A 27,655-nucleotide genomic window follows, 5' to 3' on the forward strand; every position below is an offset into this window, starting at 1 on the left:
TTAACTCTTAAATTTATTATGGCCTGTGAATTTGGTGCAAAAATATAAATGCCTTAAGTAGACTTCATGGCAAATTTCACTACAGCCATGCTGCAGGTTTAAAGCGCTTGTTTGCCACAGTGTCTCTCGCTTACGGCCATACCACCTGAGAACGCCCGATCTCGTCTGATCTCGGAAGCTAAGCAGGGTCGGGCCTGGTTAGTACTTGGATGGGAGACCGCCTGGGAATACCAGGTGCCGTAAGCATTTTGTCCCAGCAAGGGGCGCTGTTTCCCCGTCCAACTTTGTGAGGAAACCACAACTAGAAACTTTTTTGCTGTGTGTTCATTTAAACCAACTATCTAAATAAACAATTATATAATTAAACCCCGTAAGTATAACTTCGTGGCAAAGTGCACTGCAGCCATGATGCAGGTTTAAAAAGCCTGTTTGCAGCAGAGTCTCTCGCTTACGGCCATACCACCCTGAGAACGCCCGATCTCGTCTGATCTCGGAAGCTAAGCAGGGTCGGGCCTGGTTAGTACTTGGATGGGAGACCGCCTGGGAATACCAGGTGCCGTAAGCTTTTTGTCCCGCCAGGGGGCGCTGTTTCCCCGTCCAACTTTGTGAGGAAACCACAAGACAAGCTGTTTTTTTGCTGTGGGTTCATTTAAACTAACTAAATAAATAAACAAACAAATCCTGTCAGTAGAGCTTCATGGCAAAGTGCACTTCCTTCATCATACTGCAGGTTTAAAAGGCTTGTTTGCAACAGCGTCTCAAGCTTACGGCCATACCACCCTTTTTGCTGGGGGTTCATTTTAACCATCTAAATAAACAAATATATAATTAAACCCCATAAGTAGAGCTTCATGGCAAAGCGCACTTCCTCCAGGAAGTCTTTGCAACAGCGTCTCTTGCTTACGGCCATACCACCCTGAGAACGCCCGATCGCCGTACCTGTTCAAATCCTGCGTCGCAGCTGTGTTCACACGCACACATACAGATAATCCAGATTCATAATCCATAATCCTGTTGTAGACTGAAAAACATGCCGACACACAGGAGGCATGTCCTCACAATGTCAGAAGATGATTATAATTTTATTTTTTTACACAGTTGCATTTTCAACAATAAAAACACTACACAGCTTTTTCTGCTAGTCATTTTTTTTTATAAAGTTTGAAAACTGTTAACTAACTATTGTCAGTCAAAGTGGTGCAAAAATACCTTTATGGTTTATACTTAGAACAAAATGTTAATTTATTGAAAAATATATACATATACACATATAGATATATACATATATATGCATACATACATACATATATATATATATATACATACTGTATATATCAAACCAATATATATGTATATATGTACACATGTATAATGTATGTATGTATAAAAACACCTCACTGGATCTTAGTGTCACTCATGGCTCGTTTGATTCAAACTATTTGAAGTCAAAGATCGATGGCTCCTGTGCTGCTGCTGCTGCTGCTGCTGCTGCTGCTGCTGCTGCTGCTTACTTCCTGTGTGAAAGTCCCAGTTCAGCGTGCAAGCTGCTGCTGGAGGAAGTGGGAGGAGCCCCCAGGAGTCTCCAGGGCACCAGGCAGACTCTGGTGGACAGGGTCAGAAGGTGCTCTGCAGGAGGCAGCGGCATCCGCAGCCGGCCGGACACTCGTCCTGTCGGCGGAACCAGTCCATCATGTGGCCCGTGTGGCCGCCGTGGCCGCAGCTCAGGCAGAAGTTGGAGGAGCCGCGCACGGCCACGTGGCAGATGGCGCACTGGAAGGTGAGGCGCTTGCAGGCAGGACACTGCGTCCCGCGGGCCTGACTGCGGCAGTGGCAGCAGTAAAGGCCGAACTCTGGGAGCGGCAGGAGGAGACACAGGACAGGAGGCCGAGTCAGAGAACCAGTCTCAGTCTCAGTCTGAGCCTAAAGGTCCTTAAGGTCCTTACACACCGGGAGTGAATTCGCGAGGCAAATAATTTGCCTTTTTTTTTTTTTTTTTAAAAACCTATTGAAGTCAATGGAACCTCACACACCAGCAACGAATTTCGCTACTACCGTTATTATGATCATCATTACTGGTATTATTACTATTACTGTTATTATCATAATTCTTAGTATTTCTACTATAACTGTTATCATCATCATCATCATCATCATTATTATTACTACTATTATTACTACTATTATTATTATTATTATCATCATTATCATTATTATTATAATAATGATAATAATAACAACAATATTAATATATAATCATCATTAATATGTTTAATGTTGTTGTTAACACAATGTGTATTAAACACTGACAAGAAAGAAAGAAATATTCTTCTGCCTTGAAAACATTTTCTCCAAGACCGGCCTCTTCCACTCAAACAAGCGAGTGTGAGGGCTGCGGCTGCGGTGCCCGGAGGAGGAGTGTGAGGTGTGAGGTGGACGCACCGATGCCTCTGTGAGGTTCAGGAGGACACGAGGCAAACTTGAGCACGTCGGCTCTCTTGTCCCTCAGGCCCCAGCGGTACAGGATCTCGCCGTAGCACTTCTTGAAGTCATCAAACTGCAGCATGTTGGCCGGGTCCAGCAGCCTGCAGACAGGAGGTGAGCTCAGCGCACAAGGCCAGGTGCGGTGAGGAGGGGGAAGGGGGAGGGAGAGGGGGGAGGTCACCTTTTGTTCATGTCGTGCTGCTCTCGCTCTCGCTCCCGCAGCTCGCCAGGAGCCTGGCTGTGGCGGAGGAGGTCGTCGGGGGACGGCTCCCCCCAGGGGCTGCCATGCTCCCACTCTTTGGCTGCAAGCAACCACCACACCAACTCAAATCAAATCAAACCGTATTCATATCGCACTTTAAATGCCAAAAACAAAATGTGCCACAAAGTGCTCGACAAAAAAATAGAAACATGAAACAGAAATGCAACCCAGCTGGGAGCCGCCTGTGTGTGGCGCCGTGGAGCCTCACCGGTGTTCCAGGTGTTTGTCGTGGCCGAATCAGAGGTACTGGAACAGGAGCCCGAAGTCACAGAGCCGGAGGTGAAACTGGGCTGAGACAACAGCACACACAAGATGACATCACTTCCTGCACGTGGCCCCAAACGGCCGCAGTCGCTCGGGGAAGACACACCCACTCCCGCAGTCTCTCTGTTCTAGCCCAATCAGAGGCAGGGGAGGCGTGTCTTTAAGTGGGCGTGGCCTTTCCCGAGCAGCTGTGCCTGGAACCACCGACCTCAGTAAAGACGGCCACCACCAGCTTCTGTCACTGGGGAGTTGTGGTTCACTTGGGGGTGTGACAGTTGAACACCAACCCAATCAATCAGATTTTCAGTCTGACACTCCATGCCCTCATGCGCCTACTGTAGGGAAGAGGAGTCAGCGGCAGAAGCACTTACATATCGGGGGTGTTGTGGGAAGACAATGGACGATGCGTCAGGGGGCGGAGCCTGAGCTCGGAACACGCTGCACAGCATGGCCAGAGTCTGAACATCGCTCATGTGGCTGTAGTGATCCAAACTAGAACCACACACACACACACACACACACAAGTCAAGGTCAGCAGGGATTAGTCAGTTCACTTCATCAATCATGGAACAGCGCCACCTGCTGTCTGAGAGAAGAAAGTCACAGCTACATCTGCACAAACCTGATTTACTGTAGTTTGGCTTCAGAACAACTCACAATCACAAACAGTGATACAGTGTTGAAGTGTTACAGTGTTACAGCGTTACAGTGTTAAAATATTATAGTGTTACAGTGTAAAAGTGTAAAAGTGTTACAGCGTTACAGTGTTAAAATATTATAGTGTTACAGTGTAAAAGTGTAAAAGTGTCACAGCGTTACAGTGTTACAGTGTTACATTGAAGTTTTCTCATAGGCACAGCAGATGTGGCGTCCACAACCAAGGAAGCCTGTGGTGGCCACAGACTCCAGCATTGGCCCCAGCGGGTTTCAGCCTGGCGCTCCAAGTTGTGGAGGTTTCACCTCAGCTGCAAGGAAAAATTGTGAAACTCACAGAGTCTCCAGCAGGTGGCGTCCAAAGGGGTGCCTGGCCCAGGGCGTCTCAGTGTCCGGGTCCGCTTTGGGATTCAGCTCCTCACTGGTGGCGGCCGAAGCAAGGGCCCACACCTATACACACAGACACACAGACAGACACAAATTAAGGATCAAGCTTGTCTACAATAAATAAAAAAATAAAAATAAAAAAAACAGAAATCGAAGAAAAAAAAAAACAGAAACAAAAGAAATTCCTGACCTTTGCCACATCTCTGCGTCCGACGGCGAGTGCTGCCGCTGCGTTTTTCTGACACGTCTCCTGAATGTTGTTCACGTTCAGACTGGCAGGACAAAGCAACAGTTAGCGACGACCAGCTGACTGATCCAGAGAGAACAATGTGCTGTGAGCTGTGCCCTGCACTGACATGTAGCTCTCGCCCAGAGCCTTGTGCACCGGCAGCAGGCAGGAGATCTCCTGGATGATGACCTTCCCGGCCAGCTTGATGGGCCGGCTGCCGCAGTCGGTGCCTTCCCTCTTGGCCTTGAACCGACGGGATTTCTGACAGAGAGACAGACAAAGGCAGGAGGAGGAGGAGGAGGAAGAGGAGGAGGAGGGAGACGGCGGGCCAGAGGGGGCAAAGAACCACCGGATTAAAAGTGGTTGTGGTGGAAAAGGGTTCACACTGCGTGAGCGAGCGTGGCTGATGACAAACGTGTCTCACGCCCCAAGTTGTCGCTGATGGCGTCGCATCAGCCACAGAGGACGTTTGAGCCGTGGAAACCTCGCCTCCAAGACACAGGAGTAGCGAGGGGGCAGAGAGAGTGGCCAACATTTGAGAGAGAGAGAGAGAGAGAGAGAGAGAGAGAGAGAGAGAGAGAGAGAGAGAGAGAGAGAGAGAGAGAGAGAGAGAGAGAGAGAGAGAGAGAGATAGATAGATAGATAGATAGATAGATAGATAGATAGATAGATAGATAGATAGATAGATAGATAGATAGATAGATAGATAGATAGATAGATAGATAGATAGATAGATAGATAGATGCTAACAGGTGGATGAGGAATTCTGCATCATGACATCAGGGTTATTGAGGTTCCTCCAGTTTGTCCGAGTGGCAGTGAGCACTTTGTGGGGCCTGTGGGGAAACTCACAAAGTCCGAAAATCCCAACAGGAATGGAACGCACCACGCTAGCCTTACTTCCTGGGCCAATGAGACAAGTCAAGTCATCAGCAGTGCTTCCCGCAGTGTGACGGCGCAAGTTAGTTTCCAGCTTATTAACAAACTCGTACTTTGAGCCCGAATGACAGAAATGAACAAATTAATAGACAAATTAATCAGAGTCGTCGAGGCGAAGACGCAAGAAGAAAGCTATTGGCGCCGAAGGTCACAGCGACTTACCTGCGACAGTTTGACGTCAGCTGACGGCGTTAGTTGGTGAGCAGAGAGACAGTCAGACATGTGTTCTGAATTCAACAGTAGCCAAAATGCTAATCGGCGGTTCACGGTTTTGGACGGCTGTGAGAAGCTCTGTTCTAACAGCCGCACTGTCATCTGTGCTGGGTTGCATTCAGATGACGTGAATCTAGAAGAAGAAGAATTTTGAGGCCATAGCAGGCCGTTGGAGCTAGCCTAGCCTAGCCTAGCCTAGCTTATTGATTTGGGACGATTGCCAGAAGCTCCATGTTGTAGTTGATTTATTTTATTACTAATAGTACTATTTTCTTTAATTAAGTAATGAAAAAAAATCTCAATCTTCCATGTTGGGGAGGTAAAGGAGAAAAAAATCTCAATCTCATCTTTCTGGTAAATGTGAAAAGCGGAAGCCATCCAGGTTAAATGAGCAAAATTCAAAACACATCTGTGCACATTAGAGGCTAAGCACTGTTTGTCAAAATAAAAAAAGAGCGCTAGCGAGAGAAAGAAGGAAGAGGAGGAGGAGCTACAGCTGCGGAGGAAGGAGTGGGCGGAGCTCAGTACCGGCCAATCATGAAGGGTCTGGACAGACCAGCGGCGGGAGGCAGAAATTGGGAGCTTCTGATTGGAGGAGAAAAAAAGAAGCAGGAGTGGCCCGTTGAAGCATGAGCACGGACAATTGGCCAGAGGAAGAAAAAACAGGACACGACAAAAAAAGGAGGATCAGGGAGACAGCCAATGAGAGAGAGAGAGAGAGAGAGAGAGAGAGAGAGAGAGAGAGAGAGAGAGAGAGAGAGAGAGAGAAAGAAAAGGGGAGAGAGGATGTCCGAAAACCACAGGACCTGCTGGCAGCACTCCCCTACTGCAACTCCCTCCTGAACCCCCCGCGGACTCTGTCTATTGGTCCGGGTTGTGAAAAAGTAGCAGCGGGTGGTTCTGGTTCTGGTTCTTTACTCTCAATTCAGTTTCAGGAAGGATGAGAACTCTTCATATCAATGCAACACCAACGCCGTCACTCCTCACGATTACACATTAGACGCGACGATGAGCTTCACGAGCCCTCTGGTGCCACTGGGGAACGGCTTGAGGAGTTGATTGGTGCGTGAGCCTCACCCGCTCTTTGTAGTAGAAGGAGGAGATGGAGACGGTGTCCTTGTCCGAGCGGGTCGGGCTGCCGCTGTACAGCCGCAGGGCACTCTGGGACTCTGAACGCATCTTCATCGGGGTCAGAACTCCACTGTGATAGGCCGACAGAGCGGACAGGGACCTACACACACACACACACACACACACACACACACACACACACACACACACACACACACACACACACACACACACACACACACACACACACACACACACACACACACACAGGTATGATGATACGTGCAGACAGCAGGGAGGAGGGGGGGGGGCTGTAGTTCCAGGTGGCCGTGTTCTCACCTTGGGGTGGGCTCAGACGGCGGGAGGGAGCGGTGCATGGTGATTGGCCGGGTGAAATAAACCAGACAGCCGGTGCCGCAGAACCGAGCGCCAGAGGTCCGAGGAAACGGGATGTTGGCGTCCTGAAGGAAAGAAGGAAGAACATTAAGACCCTCAAGGCGGATATTCAGTTTGTATCTAACGTTTGATTCGGCTTCTGCCTAGAGGTTCTTTGTGGGGGTTTTTTGAAAGAAAAGTGTTTGTTTTGGATTCATGACAGGGACCATGTTTTGTTTCTTTCAACTATTTATTTTAGTTCATGTCAAAATAAAAATGAGATTTGATTTTTGCTTGTGTTTTGTATTTTTTTTGTATAATCATACTATTATCGCATGTGGCCGACCTCAAGAAACGGATCTTTGACTCAATGAAAAAAGTCTTTGTGGCCCCTCAAGATTTGTATTTGAGTACCCCTGGTCTAATGGGTCAATAAAATAAAATAAAAACACAACATGTCACCATATTGGCCATGCGATGCCATCTTGTGCTTCGGAAGAGTCTGCAGTCCAATTTGACTCAAAACTTGCTGTTTAAAGCCAAACTATGGACTGCTGGACAGGCGTGGTGCTCATGATGGCTTTAGCCAGAGCGTCAAAGTTAGCTTGAAAAGACTGAAGAGCTGTGACCTGTTGCTCCAGAGGGATCGTGGAGAGGACTGAAGAGTCGCTGGCACAAAGCACTGTTGTTACCTGATAGGAGCCGTACGTGTTGGTGACCCGAGGAAAGGCCTGCTGCAGGGCCGGAGTGACCATGAAGGGACCGGAGGCGGAGCCGTCCTCCTGAGTCTGGCAGGGCAGAGGCAGCGACAGAGACAGAACTGACTAAGCAGCTACAGCTCACAACAGGCCAGTTGAAAACACAGCTCGAGTTCCCGATCCAAACGTTCCGCGTGCGGGTTCTCCTCACCATGTCCGACTCCAGACAGGACACCAGCTGACGGACGCAGGGCTCCAGACAGTTCTGCATCCTCTTCACCTTCTGCAGGGACGTGTCGGTCAGGACCTGAGGAGAGATGGCGGGTTTGACGACGCATCCAGCAGGCAGGACGGGCTCGGCGCAACCGGCGCGTGCTCGGCAGCGGCCGCTACCTTGTGGATCTTGGTCTTCATGGCCGACGGGATGGTGGTGGGCGGGACGAACTGGAAGGTGGGCGCCGCGTTGTTGGGGTACTGGGCGGGGAACTTCACCACCAGGTGGACCCGGTGGCTGCCGAAGTGAGCCGACACCACGCAGCTGCGGTTCACAGCGTCCATCTGCGGCGCACAGGACACTTCCTGTTTGAGAGTGCCGCGTCCCGCTGCCGCCTGCTGCGCTACTGAATGCCGAAAATCTCCCCCCAACGTTCTGCTCAGTGGAGGCTGCAGTGATTTTTCCCTTGTGGAGGAACTACCTCCTAACACCAGCGTTTCTCAACTGGCGGGTTGCGACGCATAAGTGGGTCACGGCTCTGTGAGCAGCTGTCCATTTTTTAAGGGATTTTAAATACAGTGTACATATATATATATATATATATATATATATATATATATATATATATATATATATATATGTATATTTATATACGTATATGTATATTTATATATGTATATGTATATATAATTACACATACACATATATATATATATACACTTATACATATATACCCATACACATATACATATATATAAATACATATATATATACATATATATATATGTATATGTATACATATACACACATACACATATATATATATATACTTATACATATATAACCTTACACATATACATACATATATTAGTACACATGTGTATATATATGTAGGTATATAATATATAAGAATACATACATACATACATACATACATACATATATAAATTGGCATGATTGGCCATTTATTTGACAGGATATACAATTCTATTAAATAATTTGAATAATTTATTTACTAGACATGACGGAAAGGGAGCAAGCGTTTCTATTTTTCTGGAATAAATTTGGTTCGCGACTTCATGATAAGGTAAGAAAAGTGGGTCCAGAGCCTCCACCAGTTGAGAACCACTGTCCTAAACGCTCCCTGAATGAAGGAGAACATCTCACCTCCACGTTGACATTCCTGATCTGCAGGTTGACGAGAGAGAACTCCTGCTGCAGAGTCTGAGGGACGGCAGACGAGTCCTGACGCGCTCCGGAGTCGGGGTCTGAAGGGAGACAGGAGACGAGGTGTGGCTGCAGTCATCTGATCACCTCCAACATACTGTAAGTCCACTGACTGAGGTCAGGGGTCAGGGGTCAGCTCACCCTGCAGGTGTTCCGCTGTGGAACCAAGGCCAAGGTGACTGTCGGGCTCCTGAGAGGTCAGGCTCTTCTCCGACTCCACTGTCAGGGACTCCATCAGGTCCTCCACACCGTCGCTGACGCACAGCTGCACAATCACAACAACAGCTTGACACAGGTGTGAAGGGCAGAGGGGAACGTTCCGTGAGGCTCGATCCACACTGACCCTCTGCAGCTGAGGGTCCACCCTCCAAATCCTCAAAGTCTGATCTCTGGACCAGGTGACCAGCTGGTAGTCCTTAGAGCCTGGAAAACACACAGACAGAACACAGCCAATCATGTGGGAGGAGGTCAAGACAGAAAGACCAACCAACCGCCCTGCGACCCCGTCAGAGCTTGATACTGAAATACAATCACTGAAATTTTGGGATCATTTTCAAAAAATGATGCCAGATGAAAGTGGAACTAGTCAACCGCCCTCAGCACTTCCAACAGCTGCTTGGCAGCTACAGACACAGCGGTGCTGATTATGGGAATCCATCACAAAACGAAACAAACATTGACAAAGGAAAGAAAAAGAATTCAGCCACTGGTGGCCAAGAAACTCAGGCTACACATTAAGACAGGCGAAACTGATTTTTATTCACAGGGCCCAAATGTGCTAGCGGCGCCAAAGGCGGATCTTTCTGCACAACCGCTCCTCTGAGACCTTAAAATCATCGAGTCCGAACCGCTGGGATCCTAACCTGCTGGTAACCCGAGTCTCCGCGTGGCCGCTCACCTTCTTTCTGGGGTCTCCACTGGAACTCCAGCACCACGTCGTCGTGTCCGACGAAGGCGTGGACGGGGCTGTTGAGGTCGAGCGTGCTCCACAGCAGCAGACTGTTTTCCCGCCGCAGCTGAGGAACCATCACGGTGACCAGACCGCTGGAAAAGGGCTGCAAACAAGTGACGTGTGATGATGTCATTATGGTAAGGGAGGAATCGTAAGACAATACTATGGTTTTTTTTTGCTTCCCAGGACTACAAAATGTGGCCTTGACACAGGCTGGGGGCCCTGCAGGGGGCGCCAAGCCTTCTAGCATTGGAATATTGAAGATTCTCAATGCGCTGATGTGGTTAAACGTGGGGAATGTTTTGGCATTCAAAACCAATGGTATGAATTGTTGTGTGCTTTTCAGTGAACCATGTTGAGAGCAGGGCTGGAGGTGCGAGACCCACCGTGTACCTGGCCTTCCACACCGGCACCTGGCAGGAGAGGATGTTGAGATACTTCCTGGGCTGCCGGTAATCCCAAAACTGCACGCAGACAAAAGCAAAAGCAACATAGGAGAAGGAGCCAAGTTGATACTGCACAGGAAGTGAACTGCAATCTTAAATCAACCATGAAAACGATGAAAGAGGAAAACACTTCAGCCGCCGGTGATGTCACAAAGGGCACTGATACCTCTCCCAGGTTGGTCACCGCAAGCCTTGCCAGATGTTTGCCCGCCCCACAAAAAAAACGCGAGGAAGATCCGGCAAACACCCCCTCCCAGTTCTCCCAGTGTGATGTGTTCAGGTGCGTCCGTCAATCTCACCCTCACTGAGTTGTCCTGACTGGAGGTGGCCAGGATGAACTCGTTGTCGGGATGCCAGTCCAGGCCGTGAATCTTTGACAGGTGAGCCGCCACGTACTCAGTGGCCGTGTTGGGTTTCTGTTCACCGGGGCGGGTACACGTTAAAAGCTGCAGACACATACACACACAAGCACGCGCACACACACATGCACGCACCCGTTTGTCCCAGATCCTCACGTCTCCGTCATGGCTGGACGCCAGCAGGTGCTGGTTCTTCCTGTTCCACTTGACCTGAGATGCCCCAGCTGGAATGTGGGAGGAGCACAAAGGTGAGTCAATCAATCACGTCCAACAGCCCGTGTCTATTGTAAAAGTCTTCATCATTAGTAGTAGTATTATAAATGAACTGGCGCAAGTTGGTTGAACCGTGACTCCCTACTCCCCCTGCTGGCCTGCACTCACACTCCCCAAACCTGCGCTACCTGAGTCACTGCGTTTTAAATACACCACGTGTCGGGTTCAATTAGAATGACAAAAAATATCTGTTAGTGATCAATCCAAACAATCAACTTCTATGTGTAGATTGCTAAATCCAAAGTGTCAGACCACTTTCACAACCAGATGTGAAAACCACGGAATCCACAGAGGACCCGACAGGAAGTGACATCTAACTGCTGCTGCAGGTGTCGATGCGCTGGATGTGTTTATTTTGTGCGTTTTATGTGTGTGTGTGTGTGTGTGTGTGTGTGTGTGTGTGTGTGTGTGTGTGTGTGTGTGTGCGCACGGTGCTCACAGACTGTTCAACTGGGTTTGCAGCAAGTGTGACTTTGATGCCGTTCTAAAGATTTCATGTGTGAAGGAGGTCAAAAAAAACAAAACAAACAACCCTGCTTACCGACAGCAGACAGCGCCACCGTGGGTTTGCGGGTGTCCCTGCAGGAATCAGGCAACCGTGGGGGGAAAACAACATGTCAAGCATGTGGACGCCATTTACATCGAATAGCGGCCATCGTCCAAAAACACAGGAGTTGGCCTGCGGTGTGTTATGACATGAGAAAGTTCAGAGGAGCTGCAGGTTTCCACCCACCTGGTGTCCCAGATGTAGATGTATGTGTCCACTGAGCTGGTAACCAGGAGCTCTGGCTCAAACCAGGACCAGTCAAGATCACTGGAGTGGACACACACACACACACACACACACACACACACACAAATGTAATGTATGCATAAACATAAAAAGACCCTCATCCCAGCTACCCAGCCAGGGACCACTGGTTACCTGATGACTCGAGTGTGTCCCTGCAGCGAGGTGTGAACGCTTGCAGAGTCGTTCTGCCAGGAGTACAGATCCACCCGCTGGTTACTCTGAGGGCAACACACAGACACACGTCACAGTTCATTTGCCTCATTCTCTTGGTGGGATCGCTGGAGTGCCTGCTGACCGCCGCGATGCTCACCGAGGCAGCAAAGACATGGGCCGCCGCCCTGTGAGGGTTCCACTGGACCGTCCCCACGTCCCATTTACTCTGTCGGCTGATCTTCCTCTGCGGCTCGGACGGAGCTTCCAGGTTCACCATGTAGAGGAAACGACGCCTAAGCAACGTCGGAGACGGAGAGAAGGAGAGAAGAGGATGAGAGAGTGTCGTCCATGGTGCCACGCGACCAGCGCTCACACCTGAGGTGAAACTACTCGACCTGAACTGGTCTACAGGCCACAGTGAAGACCTGAGGTGTGTTTAGATACGCTTAACTTACCCAGACAGCACAGCGTGGGAGCCCAGGCAGTCCACGGACATGGCAGTGGCCTAGGAAGATGGCAGAGGAAGAAGGTGACGGCATGGATGCAGATGGCACTGGTAACGGTGGCCCCCTCCAGATTTATTGTTACCCAATCCAAACCTCCCACCAATTAATCACAATACAAAACACCGATTCAAGAATCAATCAATCAATCAATCAAAGCTTTACTATCATTTAGCTGTACATACAACTGTAGTGAAGGTGGAAGGCTGGAATCTATGCTTGCCGAGTTCAGAAAGCACGACGTTCAATTTTCCACTTACTCGTCGGTTACTCAGACTGCGCAGTGAATCAATTAACATCCCGGTGATTGTGCTGACTAACCGTGCCTTACATGTGTGTACGTGTGTTGTCGTTTCAATCACCAGTTGTCTCAATAAAACGTGCAGAAGGAATTATGTTTAGTGGCATGCAAGTGTGGCTCGCGTTGAACAGAAAGTCCGTTGTTTTTGTTATTCAAAACTCTAACACACACACACACACACACACACACACACACACACACACACACACTTTACAGCTTGGTAAAACCCTATCTGTGCTCCTGGGTGACGGAGTCAGCTGACAGTGTTTGTCACCTACACAGGCCAGCTTCACTGGTCGATTACCCCACAACCATTTCAAAAAGGAACACTTTGAAACTACAGCCTTGTTCTGCTGTCCTGATGGAGGATCGAGTGGCATTCACTAAACCAGAATGAACATTCTGCTAGTTCCACCTGATGCCAACAACACGTTGTTTTTTTTGTTTTTTTTAACTGAATATCAACCGAAGTGTCCTGAACAGCAACTGTCAGTGAGTTCGGTTTCTTCCGGTAACCTGACGAGGAGACTAAAGTGGACATGGGAGTGTCACCCGGTGAAAACACGATAAGGCAAAGACCTGACGCACTCGATAAAGCGGGTGGTAGCGTTTCTATGGTTCTGTCCCGGATCTGTCTGAAATTTATTGGTTAATGATGAACATTTATCAGCAGGCAGTCTAGCAGGAAAACCTGCTGTAAAACTGGACGACGCGAATCAAGTAAAAAGCTCTCTCTCTCTCTCTCTCTCTCTCTCTCTCTCTCTCTCTCTCTCTCTCTCTCTCACACACTCACACTCACACTCACACACACACACACACACACACACACTCTCACACACACACACACACACACACACTCTCTCACACACACACACACACACACACACACACACACACACACACACACACACACACACACACACACACACACACCTGGGCATCCCGAAACTCCACCACAACATTCTCACTGCTCCAGCGGGCCGCCATCTTTCTTCTTGTTCTTCTTCCGGTGTCGTGCCAAAAAGGGTTTGTCTCCCAGAATGTGATTTCCGGCTGCGGGAGCGAGCGCGGGAGCGAGCGCCGGAACCCAATACCAACACTGGAAAGGTGTGCCTCCACATCCATGGTGACTAGAAGAGAAGGTCCAATGTTCTTGATGTCTAACTTTGTTTAACACATGGGTACTATCTTGAATGAAAAAAGGCAGTCCTGAAACAAATGGTTTGATAAAGAAGTCTACAAATTGAGAAGTGGGTTCTGTAATTGACTCATTCCCACTGATTATTGGTCTTCTTGGTGGATTATCTATCTGTACTGTGAATTCTCTCGTTCCCTATAGAACGAGGGAATTCTGGGGTGTAAAAGTATACACCCAACTTTCCCCCCCAAATTAAAAACAAACAAAGAACTCAACAGTTTTAATCAAAGACTGGTGAATGTGTCAAATTCTTTATAAAAAAAAGATTCTAGTAAAATAAGGCTATCATCAAGAATATATTAATTATAATCAATCATGTCCAGTATTAATGAGCCCTTAATATAAAAACAAAACCAAAAAAAACACCAAAAACAACATCCATTTTCTTTGTTTTTCTCACCTCTAGGCGTAAGAACGAGTCCAGCCAATCAGAGCGAGCCGAGACACAGCAATGACGTGGAATAAACCCTTTCCTTGCGATGTTCTGGCGTTTAGAAAAACATTTAGAAAGATTTAAAGTTCATGAATGAAAACATACTGTAGAGAGATTTATCAGAACCGTGTTTAATTCATATGTTCATTTTTTTTTTTTAAAGGTCCATTGTCTGAAACCGATCAGCGACGTCCCTTTGTCACCTGACTGATTCCGTGCCTTCTCATTGGCTGTTGGTCTGTGCTACTCATTTAGCCATCATGGCGCCTACCTTGGTGGAGCATGTAGTGGCCGACGCAGGAGCGTTTCTGAAGAAAGTTCCACTGCAGGTGAGATTTCGAGCCGTTTTCCTGCCGTCAGAAGCCCCCCCGCGTCGCATCGAAGCGTCCGTCAGCTCTCAGCCCTCCGCGGTGGCTCTACTGTTGATAGCCATCAACGATGCCCGAGACGACGGCCTGCGTTCAGCGAGCAACCCGCCCATCCCCGCATGTCTGCATCTGCTTACACCGTACAACTGTAGATTTCTGTCAGCGCTGTCGTCAAATTATCTCCCTTTTTTTCTCTCCCATATATTTTATCAGAGTTGTAGAATCGTTCACGGTGCAGGTGAATATCAGCTCTAAAATCTCAACAACTCCACATGCAGGGGTGTCCACGTTCTGTATTTCAGTAAACGTACGGAAACGTGTGCTTAAAAAATAAATAAATTCTCAGGTAAAAGTAAAAGTACTGATTCAAAAGTAACTGTACTGGTTCGGAAATGTACGTGATGAAAAAAGTAGAAATATATTGTATATATGTATTAATATATTATTATTATCATTATTTGCCTTTAATGAAACATTACAATCGTACAACAACGAATGTTGTGACAGAATAACTGACTGAACTGACCAGGTGCCTTGGAGCAGCGTCTAGATCATTTATAAAAGCTTTGATATTCTCGCTGCCATAGTTTTTTTTTAGTCTGGCTGTAATTAGTAATAGTTCTGAGCAGTGAGCCACTATGGGATGTTGACACTTTTAATAACGCTGACCCCAGAGCCGAGGTACTCTAAAATAATCTCCTTCTAAAATATCATCCACTTTAATTTTGAACTGTGCAGCAGCAGAATTAAAATAGCTCCTCTTCGAGCAATGACAACTATAATATGTAAGTGCTTTAAGAAACAAAAAACAAAACAGAATTTGTATATTTTAAAGGCATAAGTAATAAGCATATTTTTTCCAATGTAAGAAGCAGTAAGTACTTAGTTAGGGCTCAGTTCGTACCTGGTGCCACACGGCCGCACCGCCTTGGCGCGTCCTGAATGATGAATGGAGGTGTTTTTGTCCCATGTAGGACTACGGCAGAAACATCTACACGCTGAGAGACGTCGTGGATGAGATCCGAGACAAAGCCACCAGGAGGAGCCTGGCCTTCCTGCCGTACCAGCTCATCTTCAGGGAACCGCGTCCTGAGCTCATCGCACTGGGTGGGTGAGCCGAGGCCCGAGCACGTCGCTCGGCGGCAGGAGGTCCTGAACGCATCGCGTTAGGCCTGCGTTGGGCGCCATCTGCGCGACATCTGAAGTTTCTGTTCGTTTCCTCGTTTGTTCCTCAGTGACGGAGTTCTCCAAGAAGACCGGGGACTACCCGAGCCTGTCGGCCACCGACATCAAGGTCCTGGCTCTGACCTACCAGCTGGAGCAGGAGCACGTGGGCGCGGGGCACCTGAAGAAGGAGCCCGAGAAAAAGGTACTGGGACGGACGGCTCTCTGCCTCTCTTGACTGAAGCAGGGGAACCGCGTGGCCTCTTGACAGCGTCTCTCTGTGTTCCAGGTGTACGTTCAGAGCACACAGCGGCACCCGGAAGCTCCCGTCAACGTAGCAGGCTTCCACCTCCCCGCCCAGGTAAGCAGTCGGCCATCCATTCAATAAATGTCTTCACCCATTTTGGTTTGTAATTATTGTAATGTTGTGTGGACCTCAGGAAGAATAGTCCATACACTGTGAAAACTAATGGGGATCCTTATTAAATAAACAAACAAACTATGCGTTTGTGAAAGAGGTCCGACAGTGACGTCGCTCTCTGTGCTGCTGCTCCCTCAGCGGCCGGCCGAGGATCGAACGGCACGGCAGCCTCAGCCAGAAGCCCCCCGGGACGCTGGGAGCGAGCAGTTCAACAGCTTCCAGTTCTGGAGGGCGCCGGTGCCGGAGCTGGACGGCGAGCTGCTGGGTCTGCTGGTAGGTGCCGGACTCCGCCGCTCAACCTCGTCTTTCCGGATCCCCGCGCTGCCAGCCGCTAACGGGCTCGGTGTGTCTCGGTGTGGTGGTTCCGACTCAGGATCCAGCCGAGGCTCCCAGCTCCGGGAGCGAGCGGCCGGCCGGCCGGACGGGCGGACAGACGTCCAATGCCGACGGCGGCGGCGGCAGCAGCAGCAGCAGCGAGCAGTTCAGCAGCTTCCTGTTCTGGAGGGAGCTGCCTCGGCCGCTGGACACGGAGCTGCTGGAGCTGTTGGTGGGTTTCAGGGCCAATCGCAGCATTTAACATCTCAGCTGTAGCCCTGATTGACAGTTGTCTTGAGGTTTTGCCGTTTTTATTTTCTTTTTTTCTACTTTTTTTTTTTATTTAGTGAGGGTATTTAAATACAGCATTTGCATTCAAACAATATACAGTCAAGTTTTTTTTTCCCACTCACAATATTTCTTTCTTTTACCGAAACTGAACAAAATACAAAAATTCAGGTGTTGTTATTTTTGAAAACTTAACACAATCGGAAAGACTGATATTTATGGAGTAAAAAAAAGAACAAATAAAATGACAATTGTTGGTCCACCAAGATATTCGACTATGGAGAATTAAAGGAGAATTGCCAAAGAGGTTTCACCATTTCATCCGGTTTCGCAGGACGCATGCGGCATCTCGAGTGCGTCGCCGCAATCCGACGGCAAAACAGACGGCAAAACAGACGGCAAAACAGATGACCAGTCAGATGACGAGGACAAGGAGAACGAAGCTGAGGAAGAGGAAGAGGAGGACGGCGGCGGCTGGATCACCCCCAGCAACATTGGGCAGCTGAAGATGGACTGCGCCGATTGGACCGCCCCCGCTGACGTCACGGTGGGATGTCTGACCACCGACTTCGCCATGCAGGTAAACGGGCGCCTCCGCCACCGCTGCCTCCCCACACACACCTTGCCGAGGCCGACCGCTGCCTCATCATCTCGTCTTTCCTTCCAGAATGTCCTGATTCAGATCGGACTTCACGTGCTGTCCGTCAACGGGATGGTGATCAAGCAGGCGAGGAGCTACATCCTGCGCTGTCACGCCTGCTTCAAGTGAGGGTTGAGGGTTGAGGGGGGTGTGGCCTCTTTGCTCTTTGTTGCATTTACAGCACTGCAGTACAGCATTTTCGAGGTTAAGCGTGTAATATTTGGAGATGTTGAAGGACAAACAGCCATGTCAAGTGGCTACATTTTAGATCGCAGCATCTTTTGCTCTCCCTCTCCGACTCCTGGGCTTGCCAGTGAGCTACGGTGGCTGGCGCACCCAAATCTAGACACCTCGTCCGCCTTCTTCTTCGTTGGTTTATTTGAAGAGGTGAGCGTTCACAATGATTATGAAACACTCTGTCGGGTGGCTGGATTGTCCACACCAGGCTCTTGTGGAAATATGGCGGCGCAAGATGGCAGCTAACTGGCAGCAAGACCCTTAAACTGTGTATATTCATATATATATGAGAACCATTCTATGGGTAGGAAAACCAAATGACTTTTACTGTCCTGCGGTTATACACTTTTATTAATGTCTTTATGGGCAGTATATGAAGCTTTTACCAATACAAAAATACAAATTCAAGCAAAAATATTACACCCTGGACCTTTAAGGCGGGCCAACAAATCCAGGCTTCCTATTGGCTGGAGGGACCACGCTTGACGTGTGTTTGTTGGAACCTCAGAAAACGTTCTGTGCCACTGCTGAAGCCCAGACCCTCGGTGGCCTTTTGTGCTTCTCCCGTCAGGACGACGAGCAACATGAGCAAAGTGTTCTGTCCTCACTGCGGAAACCAGACGCTGAAGAAAGTGGCCGTGACGCTCAGCGACGACGGCAGCCTGCACATGCACTTCTCCAAGAACCCCAAAGTTCTCAACCCCACCGGGCTCAGGGTGCGACACACACACACACACGGTTCAATATTTTCTCCTCAGCTTTATTTCTGAAGAAGCAGCTGAGATTAAAATGTGTATATTTTTAAATACACACACAAACATATGTCTATGTATGTGTATTTATTATGAAATAGTCAGGTAAAAAAAAAAATAATCCCAATTTCTGATTTGCACATCCTTTCCAGTACTCTGCTCCACAGTAAATTCCATAGAATTATAGATTGATCCAGTATACACACACACACACACACACACACACACACACACACACACACACATTCAAGAGTTTGAGGTCACTGATCATTTCTGCATTGAACTCCATTATAACCAGCTTCATTAAATAATCTACTGGGATGCTCTAAGAACATTACTAATACAGGGAAATCAGCAAAGATGTGCTGAACATATTATGGGATGGCTTTGACTGGTGCTGCCCTGAATGTGATTTTAGAGAATGAATATGAAGTGCGCAATGTGTGGCCGTCATTACAGAAGTTGAATGCTTTAAAATTGAGAAGAAGGAAAAAAAAAGTTTTGTAGCATTGCATTTTATGATAATCACACATAGTAGAGTAAATGAAGCATCATGGTTTATATTTTAGCCTCTTCAGAACAGCCTACTCTTTTCTCAATCACTTCTATTTAGACATTGGAAATGGAAATTCCAATTGAATTGGAATTGAATTTTGACCCCCAAACTGATTAATGTATTTCATGGTTAATTTTCGCTTAAGTCCTTTGTTCTTGTTCTCACAGCACTCGCTGCCGAAGCCACAGGGCGGCAAGCACGGCAACAACCCCCTGCTGGTGGAGGACCAGCGCTTCCCCCAGCAGAGGCTGTCGCGCAAGGCCCGCCAGAAGACGGACGTCTTCAACCCGGACTACGTGGCCGGAGGCTCGCCGTTCTGTGAGAACGACATCTACAGCCGCGCTGCCAACCTGCACATCCGGGACGGCCAGTGCGGAGGCGGCAAGAGGCGGGCCAACCCCAACGCCGCCCGCAGGAAGTTCGTCAAGAAGAAGTGAAGTGGCGAGACTCGCTGGACTTATTTATTGTCTCTCTCTCTCACACACACACACACACACACGTTGGTGTGCAGATTTATCAATAATGTTTTGTTATTGTGACTTGTATTAATAATGGCAGTGACATGTGCAACCATAATAAAGGATTTAAAAAAAAAATAAAGAAGCTCAGTTTGATCAAATCACAGCGCGACACAAATGTTGGACTCTTGTTAGCCTTCAGCCACCCTGAAAACATTTAATAAATATAAAAAAAACTACAGTGACATTTGGAATCATAAAACAGCCACGTAGTCACGTCAGTATCTACTTATTGATCTCACCCTGTGCACCCCCCCCTTAAGGAAACATTACTGGCTCCGCCCCTGGTGGTGCATGGTGCTGCTCACAGAGGAGAGAGGACGGTTTGAACAGAAGAGCCAAACATTCTGTCATTGCAAAATGACAGAACTCCCCTTTTATTTCCAGACCTGGTAGAAAAAGCGATTGAATGCGGGATCATTAGGAAGCTGAACAGGAAAATCATGTGCACCTCTGGCTGAAGTCAGTTTGTCCCTAAATTAACTTTCAAGGTTTGAAAGTGTTGCAATTGTTTTTTGTGAACCACCACCACCACCACCACCAGGTTCCCAGAGTTGCTTCACTCCAGGGAAAACTCTTCATGGGCTGTCTCCCCCTCCTCCTCCTCCTCCTCCTTTTCCACCTCTTCCAGTCGCTCTGTCTTTTCAGAGTCACTGAGAACCACCGCCGGTTCCTCGGGGAGCTGCAGCTCCTTGTCAGCGGGCGGCGTCTCCGCCGGCTCCCGGTGAGGGAGCAGGAAGTGGAGCGGCTCCAGGACCGCCGTCACGTCGATGCTGCCCAAACCGCCATACCGGTGCAGCTGACTGGGAGGAACACCTGGGCGACAGAGGACAGGATCAATGGTCTAGCACCCCCTGCAGGGCTGATGTTCTTATTACAGTGTAAAAGAACACTTAGAAGATGTTTCAACAAGACGTCGACGACAGAGGAATCCACTGTGAAAATATCACCATAACTGCAAGAGGTTCATTGTCTCTTCTTAAGGTGTGAAGAAGATGGGAGCTACCATCGAAACGTGTAAAGATGCGAAAATAACATCTTAAAATAGCCATGTGTCTATAAAGGAAAAACGCTAATAATAATAGCATATATCACCAGACTTCATCCACATAGCAGCACTGAGTAGACTAAACAAATCAAAACTTTAATTTTAGCACAAATTAGACAAACACTGAAATAATCAAACTGCAGCACCAATATGAAGGTCAAAAAAGGTGCAACTCATTTTCATGACTTCTTATTATTATAATTCCTATTTTTCAAAATCGCGTCATCCGTTCTGACGGGATCCTCACCCAGGATGAGAGCCAGCTGAGCCGGAGGAAACAGGACCTGCAGGCAGCGGCGGAGGAACGGGAGCAGGTCGTCGGCGTACGCGGAGCAGAACTGGGCAAACAGCTCCTTCTCCCTGCTGCTGAAGGCCGACTCCTCGGCCCGGTGGAACACCACGATCTGACGGCTCACCTGGTGGCCGAGGAGGAGAAGGGCAAGAGGCCGGTTAGGCTGCAGCGTTTCTCAAGTGGTGGGTCGCAACCCAAAAATGGGCCGCAGAGCTGTTTTGATTGGGTCGCAGCTTCGTGGGCAGTTTTTTTATCATTATTTTTGATGATAGATATGAAAGACAGTGGGCTGGCTTTTATATTTTTGGGGAATAAATTTGAGTCAAACTTCATTACAAGGAAAAAAAATGTGGGCCCTGAGTGTCCACCAGCGAGAACCACTACTTTAGGGGGCGTGACACTTTATTATTAGCATCGTCATTATTATTATTATCATTATGATTACTGATATTCTTATTTCTTTATTATTACTTCTACGATCAAGTCATGAGCAGGGGCTTAAGCAGTGAGAGAAGAACCTGCCGGACGCCGGCTTTACCTTGGCGAGACCGTCTTCCAGGCACGACGAGACCTCCTGGGCCAGGCCGACGGGGCAGCAGAGGCGCAGGTCGTTGAAGGCCGTCAAGATGTTATTGAGGAAACAGGCCAACGGCTGGAAGTCCAGCAGGGACATGGGGGGCTGCAGGGTGCCCGGCTGGGTGCCCGGGGCCACTGGAGGGACGCCCCCTCCCAGCACCGAGGGCAGGGCGATGAGCGTGTACAGGTTCATGTCCTCCTGGAACTTGTCGGCCGCCTCCTGCACGGCCTTGCGGAAATTCTCCGCTGCCACACGCTGGAACATGGGCGCCAGCTGTCCACGGAAGTCAGCCCCCACCCGGCTGAAGGACAGGCCGAAGTACATGCACTGGCCCAGGAGGGAGTCCAGGCGGCCGCCCACCCCTCGCTCCAGGTCGCTCTCCAGGGTCTGCAGGAACTCGCCGACCTTCTGCACCACCCAGCCGTGGAAGATGGCGGCCTCGTTGACGGAGAGCAGGCCGCCGGCAGCAGGGGGCACCAGCGGGTCCTCGTCTGAGAAGATGGCCCTGTACTGGGTGATGATGTCGAACAGGTGGACCCTGCAGGCCTCGATGGTCTTGGTGATGTGGAAGTAGGGGTCCTCTTTGGGGATGGCGGCCAGGATGGACTGCAGCCAGGTGCCGCGCGTCTGCAAGAACTTCACCCGCAGCTCCGCCTCCGTGAACACGTCCATCCTGCGCAGGTAGCCAATGACGCGCAGGCAGACGGGAAGCTGCGAGTTGCTGCGGAGCTGCTGCAGCAACTGGTTGAGCATGAGCTGGGTGGACTGACGCACCTCAGACACGATCCCCTGGGGAGAGGAGCGAAGACGTTGATATGACCTAATGGATTTTATTTGTAGAGCGTTTTACATCATATATATGATCTTCAAGTGCTGTGCAATGGATAAGAGCATTAAAACGCATTGAAAAAGAAAAACAGCTGGATATAGGCACAATGAAAAAACAACATTGGATATAAAATTATACTAAAAACAGCTGACACCAACCCAACACCTGTTCACCGCAGGCATAAATGAGACTAAAACATCAGGTTGGTTGATTGATGTGTCAAATGTGTTCTTTCCTTTCAAAATAGAGACATCCGTAAAGTGGCAGTACACTATTTTTCTTTTATTATTTACAACGCTAGTGAGTGCAGCTGAGCACAGCTCGTGAACCAAACCAAGAGCCTTAAACCCCCTTTTTCTTTGCTGCTCGGTCACTACTTGCCCCCGACTGACATCAGGTTTAGGTGAACTAACCCCTTGAAGGAGCCTGGCCCTTTTCTTCCATCAACAATGGATTCATTCTTCAGTCGAGCGGCAGTCGATCTGGACCGGCTCCATCAGAACATCTGCCGGGGCGGCGGGACTCACCTGGATGACTGGCAGCGCCGAGTGCTTCTTCTCCAGCCTCTTGGCGTAGGCCGCCAGCTCCAGAGCCTCCTCGTAGTAGCCGTTGCGAACGCAGGTGTCCATGAGCTGAGGGATCTCCAGGATCTCCAGGATCTCGGTGTGGCGGTTCAACGTGAGGCTGTTCATGCGACGGCTCGCCCCGATCTCCTCCGCCTTTTTCACAAAGTCCCTGGAGAAGAATGACACCAACACCCGTTCATCTACAAGCTGGTATTAAATGTACATTTTGTGACAGAACAAATCACCATTCTATGACTGTCACCTTGCTTACAAGCTTCTGTCCAGCTGAATTAAAAACACTATGTGCAGCTGATACCTACAGTTGAGCCAAAAGTCCGATGGGAGATTGGCATCTCGTGCTCTATGTTATTAAATCAGCATTAAGGAGGTATGAAATTATAGCAGTAAGAAAAAAAACACATTGTTTCAAGATTCTGGTGGAACTGTGAGTTACTTCGGAAAGACTTGGGTAAAAGATGACTTCCCCGCGATTAAAGCTAAACATTTTCATTGAATGCAACATGGACCATTGAACAAACTTATGTTAAGATAATAAAATGTTGCGAGAGTGAGAGAGAGAGAGAGAGAGAGAGAGAGAGAGAGAGAGAGAGAGAGAGAGAGAAATAATGTTTTTCGTACTTCACTCTGCGCTCAAGCAGGATTTGTTACCTGCTTGAACTTTCTAAGAGGCGGCAGGAACTGCACGGTGGTAAATGACATGGTGGCCTTTAAACTACGTCACCTAAGAACTAATAATAACCGGACCAACAGGACCACTGACCTGCATCTCTCCCCGAAGCCAGGCAGCTTGTCCAGAAGCCGGGACACGCTGCTCTCCACTCGGCCGAAGTCCCGATAGATGAGCTCGGTGCAGTCGGCGGTTCGGATGAAGGTCTGATAGTTGGAGAAGGCCAACTCCCGGGTCTGCTGCAGGATCTGAGCCCTCTCCTCCACCAGTCGCTCCGGCTCCCGGGTCAGCTTCTCCACCCCGAAGGAGCTCAGCTCCGACAGATAGGCCGCGAAGTCCGGGTTGTCCCTCCAGCTGTCCGGGAAGCTGTCTTTAAAGATTGACGCGAGAATACTCTCATCCTCCACGTCAACCGCCGCCATGTTGCACACCAACGAGTGCCGACAAACCGAAGTCCTGCTGGAGTCACCAGAACGGACTCACCGAGACCCTTGAACGGAGGTTCAAACGTTCACTGTAACGTCTCGAAACTGCGTGCCTTGAAATCAAACTTAACAACTACACACTGTGCTCTCGGGCAAAATGCATCCTCCGTAGAACCAGTGTTGACAAACACTTCCTGATTTCCCCGGTCTCTTCTTCTGCGTCTCTTCAAGCACATTGCCAAACCTCGACCGCCTCCTAACGTCCACATGTTTTCTGCGGAAACGGGAAAAAAAAATAGTTTGTGAGATTTTAAAAAAAAATTAAATTAAATTATTATCATAATTTGTTGCACGAAACACGTGTTGGATTTCACAGCGGCTTCGTCTCGTCTTCAACCTACACATGTTTTGATACAGTTTTGTATTTTTGACGTAAGCGGATGTAGCGATGACTCCGTCAGTTGCTAAGCTGCACGGGAGCCACCGGACTGTCAACAAGTTACCACCGGAACCGGGTTGCCGTTTTGCAGTTAGAAAACTGTGACATCTCGCCCCGGTCGGATGTGTGTGAGTGGGAGGTAAAAATAAAAGCCACGACGTTTATCTTTTTTCTTTTTTTCTAATCAATGGACAGGGCAAATACTCTTAATTAGCTCAGCGCTGCTAACAGTGACGTGCTAGCTCCAGCTAGCCCGAGATACAGATCACCTCCCTGGACAACATTCTCTTGTCGGATTTACGTTATTAAATAAGACACGTTAGAAGAAATTTGATTTGCCTAGTTGTAAGAGAATAAATCTATTTAGTTTGCTAGTTGCATTGTGTAGTTTATTTAGTTACGTAAGTTTACTGGGGGGGGATGAAGTTTTCGTGTTTTGAACCATGTTAAGTCCTGCTCAGACGACCACATTTTACGTCCCCGTATCACACTGAATGATTGCATTGATCTTAACTCGACCTGTCGCTTCCGCTATGCTTCGACAAATTAGCTAAAATAATACGGCCTTAATACTTAATGCCGAGCGGTATGACAAAAAAGAAAATCACTCGTCTTTTCATGACACATATTGGAATAAGGTTTAAAAAAAACACCCAAACTTTTTTTTTTTTTTTTAATATAACCATATAATTTCTAAGATAAGATTTAACAGACGCTATGCAACCTACTGCAACAAATAGTCTTGCAAGGCTCCGTTCATTCTCTTTCGTCTGTACCAAAACAGGTGAGATGTGACTTGTATGCACTTTCCATACTGTTCGGGTTGCTGTGGTCAAAAAAAAAAGTCTGTGTAACGGGAGATCATTCCAAAAGTAATGCGTTACCGTCCTAGCTAGGGACACAAGTAAAGGCATTCGCAGGGACGTCGCAGCACTGACAACGAGTAATTGTGAACGCGAACAAAATGAAGCAATCGCGACAGACGTTGACACGTTTTCTAAGCAACGTAAGGCTTGATCTTTAATGCCGATGACATCCTTTAATCTCCTCAGAAGAACACTGTGATCAACGCAGCACTGAGGTCTAGAAGAAGTATAACAGATAGAAGAGCTGCTGTCTGATGCCGCCAGGAGGCCACTGATCACCTTTAGCAGGACGGTCTCGGTGCTGTGATCACTCCTGAGGCCTTGACTGAAGCACCTCTGATAGGTCGCTGTCATCGTGTGAAAAGTCGCCCGGCTGGGATGGGAGCGGAAGGTTGGGGATCTTAAAGGGGTTCGAACTGTTGCATTTTATTTGTTATTCTTCGTGTAATTAAAAAAAATAAAAACAATTTGCCATTGTTTGGCAGCAGGTCGACCCTGATGCCTGATCCTGACTGAACCCCGGGAAGGAATCTCAGCTGCAGCTCCGCACAAAGCCACCACCTTCCCCCCCTCCCTCCCACTCTCCCTCCGCCATGGCAGCTGCCAACGCCACCAAGATCTCGTGGCGACTCCGTGAGTGGCGACAGCCTCCGAACCAGACGCCTCCCGTCGTGCACGTGACACTGGGCGGAACACACAGACTCTGGGGGGGTGGCCAGCGTCGTCCGTTGACTCGTGTCCTGCTTGTGTTGTCGGCCCTCAGAGGAGTTCGAGGCTCACTCCAGCACCGTGTCCTGCCTGGCCCTGGGGAAGAGCTCCGGCCGCCTGCTGGCCACCGGGGGAGAGGACTGCAGGGTCAACCTGTGGGCTGTGAGCAAGGCCAACTGCATCATGGTGCGTCACCGCACACCTGCCACCCCGAGGCACCGTGAATACGCTATACACTTCTCTCTGCTTGCATGTACTGTATTTTGTGTGTCTCTGTGTGTCTCAGAGTTTGACTGGCCACAAGAACCCAGTCCAGTGCGTCCAGTTCAACTCAGCAGAAGATCAGATCGTCGCCGGTTCGCAGTCCGGATCCATTCGAGTCTGGGACATGGAGGCTGCCAAGAGTGAGTGAGAGTGTGAGTGTGAGTGTTCGTGTGTGCGTGTGCGTGTGCGTGTGTGTGTGTGTGTGTGTGTGTGTTTTGTCACACACGCATGCATGCATTACAGGTGGAGCTGTTTGGCTTCCATTTAGGTTCAATCTGAATGCGTTGGTCCCACTATAACAAATATGTCTGGTTTGGTCAGGTGACCATATTATTTGTCTCCATTGTAACTCAAATGAAAATAATAAAAGCTGTGAGCATTGTCCCGACTCCCGTAGCTGAAAGTGTGACCGTGCGTCTTCTCCAGTTTTAAGGACTCTGATGGGACACAAAGCCGGCATCACCAGTCTGGGCTTTCATCCGTTTGGAAACTTCCTCGCCTCCAGCTCCATGGACACAAACATCAAGGTGTGTGTGTGTGTGTGTGTGTGTGTGTGTGTGTGTGTGTGTGTGTGTGTGTGTGTGTGTGTGTGTGTGTGTGTGTGTGTCCGAATAATGTCTGGTAAACCTGCTAACGCCTCTGTGCTCCTTGCTGGATGCCGCCTCTCAGCTGTGGGACGTGAGAAGGAAAGGCTGCGTGTTCAGATACACGGTGAGAACTCCATTAAAAACCTCCCGGCCGCCGCTCGCTTTTCAACGTCGGCCGATCCGCACGGGATCGAATCCGACCGAGACACCAAAGTGGTTTTGACCGTGTCGCCGTTGCAGGGTCACACCCAGGCGGTGAGGAGCGTGGCCTTCAGCCCAGACGGGAAGTGGTTGGCCTCGGCCAGCGATGACGGGACGGTCAAGGTAGAGGAACCCACCAGCCTTTTCATTTTCCCCTCTGACAGCGCATGACACACACCGGAGAAACAGTGACTTGAACACACTCACAACCACTTTGATTTTGCATGGGTGCAATATGAAGTTGTTTATTATTATATTATATTATTTTTAAGCTTTGCTTGTTCCATATTTGGTGTTGACGCAAAATTTGTTTGGGTGCATATAAAAACTTTCCCTGTTTTATCTGGAGGAAGATTTTTATAATTATCAACGTTGGCCGTCGACTTTGTGTCTGTGGTCTCACTCGTGTCTCTCGCCAGCTGTGGGACCTTTACCAGGGGAAGACCATCACCGAGTTCACCTCCCACACGGCAGCGGTCAG

The 27,655-nt window shown here is 48.7% G+C and overlaps 4 protein-coding genes and 2 non-coding genes across 9 annotated transcripts in view; 4 read left to right on the forward strand and 2 right to left on the reverse strand.

Moving 5' to 3' along the window:
* Positions 1-128: 128 nt before the first annotated feature.
* LOC142887922 (5S ribosomal RNA) lies at positions 129-246 on the forward strand. Its single transcript, XR_012926624.1, has one exon. It is a non-coding gene; the product is annotated as a 5S ribosomal RNA (ribosomal RNA).
* A 200-nt stretch (positions 247-446) lies between these two features.
* LOC142887907 (5S ribosomal RNA) lies at positions 447-565 on the forward strand. The gene has a single exon (XR_012926617.1). It is a non-coding gene; the product is annotated as a 5S ribosomal RNA (ribosomal RNA).
* A 498-nt stretch (positions 566-1,063) lies between these two features.
* wdr59 (WD repeat domain 59) lies at positions 1,064-13,898 on the reverse strand. Of its 2 annotated transcripts, XM_076012965.1 has the most exons (27): positions 13,728-13,898; positions 12,446-12,495; positions 12,148-12,283; positions 11,970-12,055; positions 11,778-11,858; positions 11,586-11,623; positions 10,907-10,995; positions 10,712-10,828; positions 10,353-10,430; positions 9,913-10,069; positions 9,358-9,437; positions 9,156-9,279; positions 8,955-9,055; positions 7,967-8,131; positions 7,785-7,880; positions 7,568-7,663; positions 6,840-6,961; positions 6,507-6,660; positions 5,958-6,014; positions 4,405-4,538; positions 4,239-4,320; positions 3,999-4,111; positions 3,379-3,499; positions 2,952-3,033; positions 2,663-2,783; positions 2,440-2,582; positions 1,064-1,850 (listed from the first exon to the last, which is right to left on the reverse strand). In XM_076012965.1, the coding sequence occupies exons 1-27, from the start codon at positions 13,779-13,781 to the stop codon at positions 1,615-1,617; spliced, it is 2,913 nt and encodes a 970-aa protein (XP_075869080.1). In that variant the 5' UTR covers positions 13,782-13,898; the 3' UTR covers positions 1,064-1,614. The 2 variants fall into 2 exon arrangements, with proteins under 2 accessions (XP_075869080.1, XP_075869141.1); XM_076013026.1 differs by lacking the exon at positions 5,958-6,014 and having other exon boundaries at positions 13,728-13,896.
* A 701-nt stretch (positions 13,899-14,599) lies between these two features.
* Positions 14,600-19,771, forward strand: nob1 (NIN1 (RPN12) binding protein 1 homolog). 2 transcript variants are annotated; one of them, XM_076013840.1, is made up of 10 exons: positions 14,600-14,754; positions 15,768-15,900; positions 16,029-16,162; positions 16,247-16,318; positions 16,517-16,651; positions 16,752-16,925; positions 17,316-17,561; positions 17,649-17,746; positions 18,430-18,574; positions 19,334-19,771. In XM_076013840.1, the coding sequence occupies exons 1-10, from the start codon at positions 14,686-14,688 to the stop codon at positions 19,601-19,603; spliced, it is 1,476 nt and encodes a 491-aa protein (XP_075869955.1). In that variant the 5' UTR covers positions 14,600-14,685; the 3' UTR covers positions 19,604-19,771. The 2 variants fall into 2 exon arrangements, with proteins under 2 accessions (XP_075869955.1, XP_075870037.1); XM_076013922.1 differs by lacking the exon at positions 16,752-16,925 and having other exon boundaries at positions 19,334-19,770.
* A 56-nt stretch (positions 19,772-19,827) lies between these two features.
* cog8 (component of oligomeric golgi complex 8) lies at positions 19,828-24,374 on the reverse strand. The gene is made up of 5 exons (XM_076013714.1): positions 23,778-24,374; positions 22,958-23,165; positions 21,563-22,390; positions 20,980-21,148; positions 19,828-20,500 (listed from the first exon to the last, which is right to left on the reverse strand). The coding sequence occupies exons 1-5, from the start codon at positions 24,104-24,106 to the stop codon at positions 20,244-20,246; spliced, it is 1,791 nt and encodes a 596-aa protein (XP_075869829.1). The 5' UTR covers positions 24,107-24,374; the 3' UTR covers positions 19,828-20,243.
* Positions 24,375-24,528: 154 nt separating this feature from the next.
* katnb1 (katanin p80 (WD repeat containing) subunit B 1) overlaps positions 24,529-27,655 on the forward strand; it is an 8,150-nt gene continuing 5,023 nt past the window's right edge. Inside the window, exons 1-8 of one of the 2 annotated variants that reach the window (XM_076013144.1) lie at positions 24,529-24,687; positions 25,900-26,047; positions 26,178-26,308; positions 26,409-26,526; positions 26,813-26,913; positions 27,056-27,097; positions 27,214-27,297; positions 27,594-27,655. The exon at positions 27,594-27,655 is cut by the window's right edge and continues 54 nt beyond it. In XM_076013144.1, coding sequence (XP_075869259.1) covers positions 26,008-26,047; positions 26,178-26,308; positions 26,409-26,526; positions 26,813-26,913; positions 27,056-27,097; positions 27,214-27,297; positions 27,594-27,655 — 578 coding nt within the window. In that variant the 5' untranslated portion in view covers positions 24,529-24,687; positions 25,900-26,007. The remainder of the gene's footprint in view (positions 24,688-25,899; positions 26,048-26,177; positions 26,309-26,408; positions 26,527-26,812; positions 26,914-27,055; positions 27,098-27,213; positions 27,298-27,593) is intronic. The other variant, XM_076013231.1, reaches the window with a different exon arrangement.

This window comes from Nelusetta ayraudi, unplaced genomic scaffold, assembly GCF_046127955.1.
Source record: "Nelusetta ayraudi isolate G7.1 ecotype Tasmania unplaced genomic scaffold, CSIRO-AGI_Nayr_v1 ptg000002l, whole genome shotgun sequence".
NCBI classification, from domain to species: Eukaryota; Metazoa; Chordata; class Actinopteri; order Tetraodontiformes; family Monacanthidae; genus Nelusetta; species Nelusetta ayraudi.

Bases quoted from the DNA above. Each gene is read 5' to 3' on its own strand.
- wdr59 (XM_076012965.1), bottom strand. From the start codon at position 13,781: ATGGCGGCCCGCTGGAGCAGTGAGAATGTTGTGGTGGAGTTTCGGGAT. The intron at 11,859-11,969 runs GTAACCAGTGGT...TGTCCACTCCAG, and splicing joins GGACACACTCGAGTCATCAG to TGATCTTGACTGGTCCTGGT. The intron at 2,784-2,951 runs GTGAGGCTCCAC...GGTTGCTTGCAG, and splicing joins GACAAACACCTGGAACACCG to CCAAAGAGTGGGAGCATGGC.
- nob1 (XM_076013840.1), top strand. From the start codon at position 14,686: ATGGCGCCTACCTTGGTGGAGCATGTAGTGGCCGACGCAGGAGCGTTT. The intron at 14,755-15,767 runs GTGAGATTTCGA...TGTCCCATGTAG, and splicing joins TGAAGAAAGTTCCACTGCAG to GACTACGGCAGAAACATCTA. The intron at 16,319-16,516 runs GTAAGCAGTCGG...CTGCTCCCTCAG, and splicing joins GCTTCCACCTCCCCGCCCAG to CGGCCGGCCGAGGATCGAAC.
- cog8 (XM_076013714.1), bottom strand. From the start codon at position 24,106: ATGGCGGCGGTTGACGTGGAGGATGAGAGTATTCTCGCGTCAATCTTT. The intron at 22,391-22,957 runs GTGAGTCCCGCC...TCCTCTCCCCAG, and splicing joins CGGCGCTGCCAGTCATCCAG to GGGATCGTGTCTGAGGTGCG. The intron at 21,149-21,562 runs GTAAAGCCGGCG...CTCGGCCACCAG, and splicing joins TGGAAGACGGTCTCGCCAAG to GTGAGCCGTCAGATCGTGGT.